An 11,581-nucleotide genomic window follows, 5' to 3' on the forward strand; every position below is an offset into this window, starting at 1 on the left:
TTCCAGAAAACACGTTTACCCGTACACTCCAGAGGTGGCCCTGGCAGTCACAGTTCAAAGGCCCCTTCGCCCAACGAACCCCAAGCTCCAGCCTGGGAAATGTGGCACCAAAGGCAGGTGGAGGGGGGACAGTGAAGAAGGACCAGGGCTGTTGAAAGATCGAAGATCACAATGCTGGTGAGTTGAGGGGCCATCAGCCCCGGGGGCAAAGGCCACTGGACAGACCCAGAGCGGGGGTGAACCCCAAAATGAAGATTTGGATTACTCAGAAAGTGGGGTGCAGGGAAGGGCTGCAAAGGTCACCACAGTCCTCCTCTTCTCCCCCTCAAGTCACGAGGCCTAAGATGGCTCCAAGTGTCCCCAGGGTAGGGCCAGAAGGGACCTTAGGTCCACTAGGCATGTGGCAGGAGACAGGATCCATAAATTAAATGTTTCTGGTGGAGTGTGGAACAGAGGCCCGGTGAGGGCCTTGTGGCTGGCTAGGCGATGGGGCTACTGGGTCCTCCACGATGGGTGGGCAAACACAATGGGCCTCTTCTTGGCCCAACGGGAGAACACGGCCTTCTCAGTGATGAAGCGGTGGGCGCTGCGGGGCGCCCGCTCGTGGGCCAGGTACATCTGACATTCGTCCAGCCGGCCCTTCTCAAAGTAGTGGTAAGGCACCGAGGGGTGGCTCTCCTCCCTGCGGGTGGGGAAGAGGGACAGGCGTGGGGCACCTAAGCTCGCCTGCCTCCCGCCACACCCTGCCACCTACCACGACCAGCCCCTCACCAGGGACTCCCCGCCGGAGCACCCCCATGCCTGGTCCCGGGGAAGGTCAGGACAGACAGGGGAGGCGCAGGGCAGCCCACGGATCCCACGGGCCAGGGTTTGACCCTGGCTCTGGCTCTTGCAAGCTGGCCGCTTCTGGGCTGGAGACGTACTCTGTGAGCATCAATAACCCGTCTGTAAAACGCAGACGGTCACCTGAGACCACGGGTCAAAAAGATGTAAGATTGCAAAGTGCCTTGCGGGTCCCGGGCTTCCGGTGAGCGTCCCGCCAGTCCCCGCGGCTGCACCCCCACCCGCTCATCAGCACCGTGCACACTGGCCGTCTGGCCCGGGGCCATGGCAGAGGGCGCACATGGGCTGTCATCTGGCCCACGTGCTCACCAAGCAAGCTCCAAGAGAACAGAAGACAAAGACCCGGGGCCCGTCCTGTCCCTTGTGCACATGTTCCTTACGATAATACTGAACTATTGTGATATCAACAGCAACAGCTTCGACGCAGCTGGTGCCTGATGATGCCCTTCTGAGCACCTCGGTAGATTATTCTCTCTCTAAACGTTTCTACAACCTTCTGGGGAAGGTGTGATCGCTCTCTCTTTTACATATGAGGAAAGGGAGGCCCTGGGCCCCAGGGGTGTCGGAGCCTCAGCCGCCCACGGGGGAGCCCACGCACCCCCTGCCCCAAGCTCCCCCAGGGTGAGGCCAGGACAGGGGGCCCACGGTCCTCCCCGCCCCGGCCTTTCCTCCCGCCCAGGACCCGGCTGGCCTGACCTGCAGTAGCTGTCGCTGACCATTCCGTAGACCACGATCTCCTCGCACAGCTCCAGGGCGAGGATCATGGTGAACCAGCCGGTGCTGAGGAAGGAGCCGGACTGTCTCCTGGCGGGAAGGGGCACAGTCAGCGCAGCCGCGTCCCTCCCCAACGCGGGTCTGAGCAAGGAAGGGGCTGTGCGACAGGCCCAGCCTCAGCTGTCTCCAGGCACAGCGCCGGTCACCCTCCCAGCCAAGGGCCCTCACCTTGACCCCTACAGAGGGGGCCCTGGGGAAGGCTGGGGAGGGGACAGAGCCAGCCCGAGATCAGCAGCAGGAAAGAGGTGCAGCTGGACGCCAACCCAGGCTCGTTCAGCCCCTCACCACCCACACGGGGCTTGAGCAAACCCCCAGACGATCGTGTGAGCCCACCGAACACAGCGGGTGAGAGTGGGGAAGACCCCTGTCTGAATTCAAGTTGGTCTTCAATTCAAACCCTACATCTGCCCTAGGGTATCAGCTTTGCTCACAAACCTCTCTGAGCCTCGCTGACCCATCTGTGGAATGGGGAGAATTATATAGGTAGTTATGGGGAGGGAACACCGTCAGCTCAGCACCTCCCCTGGTCCCCACACCCAACTGGGAGCGAGGGACTGTGTGGGCAGCCCAGGGCTCAACTCTCTCAATGCTCCCAGACGAGGGCTACCCACATCCACCTTGACAGAAGGGTTATGGGGTGGCTCACTCTTTCAAACTGGGTGGCCAGGAACCTGCCATGGCCGGTGCTAACATTCTCAAGGGAGGGCCAGGAATGCTGAGACAAGAAGGGGACAAAGAATGTCAGGCAGGGAAGGGCACCTTCAGACGGGGTGGTCATGGAGGGCTTCTCTGATGAGGTGACATCCCATCCAGACCTGAATAGCAAGAAGGAGTCAGTCACAGGGAGGCGTGAGAGGAGAACATTCTAGACGGAGGGAAAACATGTATGAGCCCTGCAGGTGAGAGCCAGTGTGGAGATGTGAGGAGGCCCAGAGGACGGGCAGGTTGAGAGAAGGGAGATGATGAGATCACGGAGGCGGGCCTCGTAGGAGGCTTACAGGCCAGGAGAGGGGAGGGACGAGAGCCTGGACTTCATTCTCCACGTGAAGGGAAGCCTCCGTCAGGTTGCAGGCGGTTGGCGCTCAGACTGCAAGGGGGCAAGAGTGGCGGCAGCAAGGGGCTGCTACAAGCACAGCGGAGGCTGGGGCGTAATGGTGGCTTGGGTCCAGGTGGCACCTGTGGGCACAGGAGAGCCAAGAGGCCACCATATGCCGCAGGTGATGGAATGAAAGGAGGCGGGTACAAAGCCCAGGTTTCTGGCTGGGAAACTGGAGGCTGGCGGCCGGATTTCCAGAGCTGTGGTGGGGGTGGGAGGAGCCAGCGTGTGGAGGAGGAGGCTGGGAGGAGTCTGAGTGTGAGATGAAAGGAGATCCTCAACGCAGAGGGCTTAAGGCAGTGCCTGGTGCAGGAAGAGGGCCGTTACTACTGTCACCGTTACTTCTGTTATCTGGCAGGGACTTCAGAGGCCAATTCAGATCTCAGGGAGTATCCCCTCCCGAGGCCAGAGCTCCCGACACCGCTCCCCGCGGCAGTGCTCCCCTATCCTGTGCGCGTAAGGCCGGCCGCCGTAGGGGCTTTTTGATCTATGTGCTAACTCGACGAACGACAGTCTCTCTGATTCTGTCCCCCATCAGAGGCAGGAGCACGTCTGCCTCCCTCACTGCTGAACCCCAGCGCCCGGTGGAGCAGACCCGTGATGGACAAGAAGCGGCTTGAGAAGGCAGGCCCCCAGCCAGCAGGGAGACTCCCCGCAGGCCGGCCCCAGGCTCACCGGTTCTTGCCCGTCTCATCCTGGAAGACCTGGTCGCAGTAGGCCATCATGCGCTCCGTGAAGGTATAAACCTGCAGGCCCGGGTACATCTTCGTGAGCTGTAGCAGTGTGCGGTAGGTACGGCCGCCCAGCGCCCGGTCCATGTGCCTGCCCTGGCCCCACACCACGTAGAGGGTGTCACGGGCGTGCTGGAAGTAGTGGGAGTAGTTGCGCAGCAGCAGGGGCACACTCGTGTGCGAGACGACGCGTAGGGTGCTACGCCGGCCCACGTCCGCCTCAAAGCCCACGGTGGGTGCCTGGTTCATGCGCAGCACGCACTCGGCACTGTCGATCTCCGCGCCCAGGCCCGAGCCCAGCATCTGGCCGGAGCTGGACACCACGGCACAGCTACGGCATGGTTCTCGGACCAGCGGCTGCAGGGAGAGGCAGAGAGGAAGAGAAAGGCATGAGCACACGGCTCCCACATCCCCGTCCCTCCACCCAGTAACAGCCACCGCCTCCACATGGCCCCTCTATCAGCTGCAAGTACGGCGTCAACCCATTTTGCAGGTAGGGAAATTGAGGCTGGGCCGGGGGAGTGACTTTCCTACGGTCACATGGATAGCAAGTGGCAGGGCTGAGACTCTGTGTTCAGAGCCCCATGCTTCCTCATCGGCCACCTTCATGTCCCTTTTCCCTATTGCTGAGGCCCTAATACGCCCTCCATCGTGGTTTTTTTTTTTTTTTTAATTTTTTTAACGCTTATTTATTTTTGAGACAGAGAAAGACGGAGCATGAACGGGGGAGGGGCAGAGAGAGAGGGAGACACAGAATCGGAAACAGGCTCCAGGCTCTGAGCCATCAGCCCAGAGCCTGACGCGGGGCTCGAACTCACGGACCACGAGATCGTGACCTGAGCTGAAGTCGGACGCCCAACCGACTGAGCCACCCAGGCGCCCCATCATGGGTTCTTTATTACGGTTACGTGAGCAAACGTTTATAAAGCACTTGAAGCGGTACTTAGCACACACTGGTACTGGGGGTCATGCACGTGCTTGTTAAGTAAACATGAACCTCGGCTCTTCACAATGACTCTTAGGCCACTCCCTCCTCAGCCTGAGCCCCACTCATGTTGTGCCTGGTTTGTAAGTAAAAGAAGGGTCTTTAGTCTTTAGGGTTTCACAACATTGAGAACGTCTGGCTCGGAGCCTGAATCCTGGTTCTGCCACTTCCTCTGTCTCTCTGAGCCTCAGTTTCCTCATCTGTCAAATGGGAATGAAAATAGCATTTACTTGACCAGGTTGTGGGAGGACTCAATTAAAAATGCCTGGAGAGGCGCCTGGGTGGCTCAGTCGGTTGAGCCTCTGACTCCTGATTTCGGCTCAGGTCCTGATTCCAGGGTTGTGGGATCGGGCCCCCGAGCGGGGCTTTGCACTGAGCGTGGGGTCTGCTTGAGATTCTGCCTCTCTCTCCCTGCCCCTCTCCCCCACTCACGTGCATGCTCTCTCTCTCTCTCTCTCTCTCATAAAAACATAATAATTAGGGGCGCCTGGGTGGCTCAGTCAGTTGAGTGTCTGACTTCGGCTCAGGTCATGATCTCAGGGTCCGTGAGTTCAAGCCCCACGTCGGGCTCTGTGCTGACAGCTCAGAGCTCAGAGCCTGCTTCGGATTCTGTGTCTCCCTCTCTCTCTCTGCCCCTCCACCACTCATGCTCGGTCTCTCTCAAAAATAAATAAACATTAAAACAGTTTTTTTAAATAGTAATTAAAATAAAATAAAACTGCCTGGGGAATGATTAGCCCAGACCCAGAGGACAGTGAGGGCCCAACCATCTCATTATCCCCCGAGAAGATGAAGCTGAGCCAAGATGTCTACAAACGTTCACTGGCGGTCAGGGGTCAGGGATCCCAGAAAAAGACTTGCTCCCCACCCCACGTCTCCATGCCCTCCCGAGAGGACACGGGTTTACGATGGTCCTGTATTCCTCTCTGAGATATTTTATATCAGACCTAAGGTTGATTTAGGGACTCACAGGCCCATTTTCCATGCCTCCAAAAGACAGCACGATTCCTTTATTCTGCCCACAGTTTGAGCCTATCCTGCCCACTATGGTCTATTCAGATCTGAGGTCACTGCTAGCCCCAGGCGATATTCAGCTTGTCCCACGCAAGGGCTTTAAACTATTTAACTGCAATCAGATCTTTTTCTGGATATCCAAAACCTGGATTTCCGGCTTCTCTTAAGAAACCCAGAGGATCTGGCCACCTTGAGCCCATATCCGCATGAGCTCGAGTCTGAAATAAACACTGGCCACCACCACAGAAGATGGGACAGCATCTACCCGGCCCACCCCACCTCTTGTCCCATGTGGCCAAACCCCCAGTGGTTTTACATCTTGATCAAATATTTACATGGCACCTGTTGTGAACACTGGCCACGGATCACCCAGTTAGATCAGCAGAGCAACTCTACAGAGGTAGAAACTACAAGATTCTTGATTCATCGGTAGAACTTACCGATGAGGAGGCAACCAAGACTCAGAGAAACGAAGGCCCAAAATACGTCTCCTCCGAGCCAGGGTCCCTGAACATGCCTCCCTCTGACCTTTGTGCTCAGAGAGCCATCAGACTCAGAGCCGGGAGCTTTCTGTGCTGGGTGTCAGTATGGGATGCCTTTGAGAAAGCTACTACGGGGGGGCCACTGAAATCAGGGTGAGGGGTATAACGTACTCCAATCTGCACCTGACAGAGCAAGCATGGGGAGGGGGGCGTCACGGGGCAGGGGCCAAAGCTGCCTCATCACCCCTGAGCTCCAGCGTCCACGAGAGGACGAAAGGTGTGGGGCTGACATGACTTTTCTCTATCATCTCCATCCCCAGCAGCGATCATCAGCACAAGACAGGGCGCATCCAAGGCACCAAATACACACTTGCCGAATGAATGGATTATGTGCAAACATAGTTACATCTAAAGACAGGAGCACCTGGGTGGCTCAGGCGCTTAAGCGTCACGATCTCACAGTTCGTGGGTTCGAGCCCCGCGTCAGGCTCTGTGCTGACAGCTCGGAGCCTGGAGCCTGTTTCGGATTCTGTGTCTCCCTCCCTCTCTGCCCCTCTCCTGCTCGTACTCTGTCTCTGTCTCTCTCTCAAAAACAAACATTAAAAAAAATTTTTTTTTAAATACATACACAGAATGATACACAGATCACCACGATGTGAAGGTGTCTGTCTCCCCCACCAGACTGGGAGCTCCAGGTGGCCAGCCACCCTGGCTGACTCACCTAGTTTACCTCCAGCACCCAGCTGAGAGCAGCCAGACAATATTTATTCAATTAAAAAACAAAAGCAAAAACATTTCTAGAGCGCCTCGGTGGCTTATTTGGTTGAGCATCCGACTCTCGATTTTGGCTCAGGTCATGATCCCAGGTCCACGCTGAGTGTGGAACCTGCTTAAGATTCTTTCTCCCTCTTCCTCTGTCCCTCCCCCCTGCTCGTGCTCACTCTCTCTCTCTCTCTCTCTCTGGGGAAAAAAAAAAATGACAAAATTAAAAAAAAAATAAATCCACTTCCTCTTAGAACTTGGGACTCACAGAGGTGTAGTGACTGCTCAATGTCACACAGCTGGTGAGCAGAGGGGCCAAGCCTGGGGTCCAGGCTGGCCTGGCACGCGCCTGGTTCTCACTTATGCCCAGAGAGTAGGGGGCACCCTGGCCGGCCCGTCTCGACATGTTGTCCGGCCAGCTCACCTTCCCATCTGGCACGCTGCTATATCCGCTGAAGTGCAGGGGCCCTGGCACAGTGGGCCTGGAGTTGGTGGACGGGTGGGGGTCCAGGCAGGGGGCCAGGCAGAAGGACAGGCAGGCCCAGCAGCACAGCAGGATGTAGGCAGCTGAGAAGCCCGAGGAGCACAGGATGACAAGCAGGAGCCGACCCTGGGGGAGACAAACAGTCATGGGGTATGTGCGGGGGGTGTCCCTGGGGCTCCTAGAAGCTTATGCTGGGGTGCCATGCTCCAGCCTCATGGGTCCAAACCCCAGCTCAGTAGCTTCCAGAACATCAGCAGAGCCCAGAGTTAACCAGGGCTTCCTCTGGGCTGCTCAGGCCCCGGAGACAAGCCCTTTTATTCTTCCCATGTTCTAGATAAGGGATCCGGGATGAAAACCCGAGGCCGCACAGCATGGAAACAGGATGGGCCCTTCAATCCAGGCTGCAGAGCCCATACTCTTAACCAGAAGCCTAGGTGCACTCTGTAGCCCTGGGTGCAACTCTCCACCCCTCTGGACCTGCTTCCTCTTCTAAAAACTCAGGCCCCGTAGCACCTGTGAGCTTACCGTGAGGCCAGCGGGAACAGTGCTGTGTAGACTATAATGTGCACAAGAAGACGCAAGAGTGGCCCCTCAGGAGGGCAACCCCTCCTCCTGCAGACCTTGGACTGAGGCCGCCAGGGTGCCCATCCCCTGTCCCCTCCCCCAGCTGACCTGGTGCCGGATCTGGATCAGCAGCCCAGGTGAGTAAGGAGGATGGCAGAAAGGGAAGTGTCACTCACGAAATGGTTTCAGTAATTGACAGCTGCTGGTTCAGAGGCTCCCACCTCCAGAAAACGTGCGCCAAAGGCCACGTGAAGCAGGACGCCCTCCGGAGGCCCGCTGGGCCTCTTAGGGAGTGCCCCCACCAAGCCTTTCAACGAGGAGCCCCCTGACAGGGGGGCACGGCCTGCGGCTGCCATCATGTGCTGGGCCACCCTGGTCACCATCTGTGTCTCCTTGGGCTCTAATATTCTCCCAGCCCACCCAAGGCAGAGGTCCCTCAGCTGGCCCGCAGAACCCACCCAGCAGCTGGCTGATACTCTGAAAATCAGAGGTGGCAAATGCAGCTCCCCGCCCCCGCCCCCCTCCCAGGGCATATCCTGCCGGAGGCCCACCCTTCTCTGCCCACAAGCCACATCAGCTTCTAAAAATAAATCTGTCTGTGGCCAGCTGTGCGGGGGAGGGGGTTCAGCCCCTGAGGCCTCAGGCTCTGCCGGGCATCTGGTCCCCTGCCCACAAGGGGCCCAGAGACCCGGATTCAGGCAGTGGTGGTGGACTCCCCACAGCATCCAGGGTCCTCTCCCACCACCAGCGGCTCCTAAATAAAGTTGAGAGCAGCTAAACTGAACTTTCGCACCATATCCCCCTCCCAGGTGGGTGCCTCACCTGGGTGACCTAGGGGATACCCACAGAGGTAGTACTGTTATCTCCTCAGTACAGGGGAGACGCACAGGGCACTGAGACCAGAGAGGGAACACCACTTGTCTGAAGCCACACAGCCTGCCAGATCAGGCAGGGCTGTGAGGCCAGTCTCCCCTTCCCAGCTCAGGAGCAGTGGGTCAAAAGTGAGTCAGTGCTGGGGTGGGAGAGGCTATGAGGCTGCTGTGCCGGAAGTTCCCCAAGAGCCTTCCTCCTTCCACCACTTACCGGAGCCTTCATGCTGTTGCCGCTGCTCAGCAGCCTGGGGGCTGCCGTCTCCAGGGCTCAGGCTGGGAAGGGGTGGCAGCCAGGCACCTGCCAAGATCCAGAAACTCAGAGCTAGGTCCCAGGCCCCTGAGGAACCTGCCCAGGGAAACTGAGGCAGGGAAGGGTATGGGGCCAGGGTCAAGGCAAATGGTTTTCGGGAGTCAAACGCCTTAAAGTCCCCAAACACCGGACAGCGCTGTCCGCATCCTAAAAGAGCTGGTATCAGGTGACCTTCGGGAAACCTCACACCAACCCAATCCCCATTGTGCAGATGGAGAAAGAGAGGCAGGGAGGGGGAGCCCTCGGCTCAAGGTCACCCATCGAGTCTGGGTCAGTTAGAACCAGCAGCCTGGAGCCCCGACTGCCTCCCCATCCTTCCTACCTCCCTACGGGCGGGAGAAACGGAGAGGCCTGAGGCGGGATAGGACGAGAGATTTCCACCCCTCTCCCAGATTCCACCGCCCCTTCCCCCGGCCGGGAGCTAACCAGACGGGTAGGCTGGGGCGCTCCGGCTGTTCTCGATCCACTGCTCGGAGCTCCATGGCCCGCAAACCGGGCGGGCCGGGCTGGAAGCCTGAGCCCCGGGGCGGAGGCGGCACCGCGGCCGCGGCTTCTGGAGACTGGAAACCGAACGTGCGCCGCCGGCAGCGGGGGCGGGGTCTAGGAGGACGGGGAGGAGACAGGCGCGCTGGGGGCGGAGCCCGGGAGGAGGGAGGCGGGACCTACGAGCACCGCCTGCGCGGCTGGGGAGGGAAGTGCGTGGCTGGCGGCGGGGCCTCCGGGATGGGGGCGGGGCCTGCAGGCCGTGGGCGGAGTCGGAGCCCCCGCATCTCCCCTTTTCTGCCCAACCACGTTTCTCCCAGGCTCCTGCCGGGGATCCGAGAGAAAAGGCTGAGCGGGGGTGGGAACCAGGGCGCCTCCGTGGCTGCCTAGCCTTCCGGACTTGGGTTTCTCCATTTCTGAAATTGGGGGGTGGGTAGGAAAATTAAGCAGGGTCTTGGGGTCAAGCAGCCCTGGGTTTCAGGCGGGTAGGGTTGCCAGATTTAGCTAGTAAAATACAGGACACTCAGTTATATTGGAATTTCAGATAAACAGTGTATAATTGTATTAAAAATCTGACATTCCGGTGTAACGGGTCGTCTTATATTTTCTCTGTCGACCCTAGCTGGACAGTCTCTGGTGGTGTGACCTACACCTGAGCCTCAGTTTTTCTCCTCTATGAAGTGGGGATAATAACAGCACCTACGTGCCAGTGATACAGTGCAGGGCAGCTGTGACACTGTTAGGATTCGAACCCCGGGCAGTCTCACTGCCACGCAGTGGCCACCTGTTTTCACCTCCCAAACACCCCCTCCCCAAGTGTCCTCCAGACCCCAACCAACTCAGTGCTGCACCCCCACAGAGGCTGCAATGTGTCCCATTTGAAGGCCCAAATGGGGTCCCTTGGGGATTTCAAACTCCAGCACGGTCAGGAGCCACAAAGGGTCGAAAGAGCAGATATGGGGCAATAGGGAATAGTGGGCCTGTGGTGAAGGAGACGGCACATTTTCCATCTGAAGCTTTTTTTTTTTTTTTTTTTTTTTATAATGCTTTATGGGCCAGCATAAAGGTCTTACCTATGGAGGTCTTACCACCTCCACCACACCCACCTCCCTCTGTGGGGCCTTCCCCTGAGATCCAGGCTAGGTTCCTTCTCAGACCCCATTTCAAACTCCATTCACCTTTTTCTCAAAGGCTCTGACGTGGGCACGATGCCAAGGTATCCACGTTCTGATCCACACCCAGATCAGCAACTTCCCAAGGCTACCTGCTCAGGTGCAAAACCAAGTCGGCCGTGACTCTCCCCGTCCTATTGCGGGGAGGGCATGCTGAGTCAAGCCCTGTCCCTGGGCCTCCTTTGAGCATGGGCCTACTTTGTCCCTGCACCCTAGCCTGGGCATAGTTCAAGGGTGGTGGCCCAAGTTCAAACTCTCTCTGTGGTCTCATTCACACAAGGCCAGGCACGCAAAGCCTGAGTCCTTCTGCCCCTGACCCCCCAGTCTTCATCCTTCCCGTTTCTCTTCCTCATAGACTCAACCCTAAGGGGACAGTTGTGAGGAATTCCCCACAGATCCATTCATTACCCACAATGGCTGGTGACCTGATGTGAGGAGGATTCTTTCTCTAAAGAGGCAACACCCTCCTGGCCACATGGAAACAAGGATGTTCCCAAATGTCCTGGGCTCCCAGAGCAGATGAGAATCATAAATCCACAGTAGAACTGACACCGGGAAGTCCTGCAGGCTCAGATAACGCTCTTCAGTTTGGTTTTTGCAAAAGTCCACTCTTTATCCTGACCTACCAGGCCCTGCACAGTCTGAACTCCTGCTTTCTTCTTAACCACCATCTGCTCACCCTGGTCACCCTTCTGACCCCCAATCACACTGAGCTCATTCCTACCTCAGGACCTTTGCACTTGCTGTATCCTCTACCTGGACTGCTCTATTCACATAGCCAGCTCCTTCCGGCCATTCAGCTCAACTGTCATGTCACCTCTTCAGAAAGGCCCTGGCCAACTACTCTATGTGACAGCGCATGCCCATCCCTCTTAAGTTTCACCTTGATTGGTCTTTTTCATAGTAATCATCCAGCACGATGTGCTAGATCATGTCTGTTGAATGAGCAATTTAGGACAACCAGGAGGAGTCCTGGGCCCTGTGAGATCTCGGATAAGTCATGTCCCTC

At 57.6% G+C, this 11,581-nt stretch overlaps 1 protein-coding gene across 2 annotated transcripts; it reads right to left on the reverse strand.

Moving 5' to 3' along the window:
- On the reverse strand, positions 1 to 9,517 carry ST6GALNAC4 (ST6 N-acetylgalactosaminide alpha-2,6-sialyltransferase 4). Of its 2 annotated transcripts, XM_042913649.1 has the most exons (7): positions 9,344 to 9,517; positions 8,819 to 8,905; positions 7,112 to 7,297; positions 3,389 to 3,801; positions 1,540 to 1,647; positions 772 to 924; positions 1 to 682 (listed from the first exon to the last, which is right to left on the reverse strand). In XM_042913649.1, exons 2-7 carry the CDS (start codon positions 8,828 to 8,830, stop codon positions 493 to 495), a joined length of 1,062 nt encoding a protein of 353 aa, XP_042769583.1. In that variant the 5' UTR covers positions 8,831 to 8,905; positions 9,344 to 9,517; the 3' UTR covers positions 1 to 492. The 2 variants fall into 2 exon arrangements, with proteins under 2 accessions (XP_042769583.1, XP_042769584.1); XM_042913650.1 differs by lacking the exon at positions 772 to 924.
- Between the last annotated feature and the right edge of the window lie 2,064 nt (positions 9,518 to 11,581).

The sequence above is a fragment of the Panthera leo genome, chromosome D4 (assembly GCF_018350215.1).
Source record: "Panthera leo isolate Ple1 chromosome D4, P.leo_Ple1_pat1.1, whole genome shotgun sequence".
NCBI classification, from domain to species: Eukaryota; Metazoa; Chordata; class Mammalia; order Carnivora; family Felidae; genus Panthera; species Panthera leo.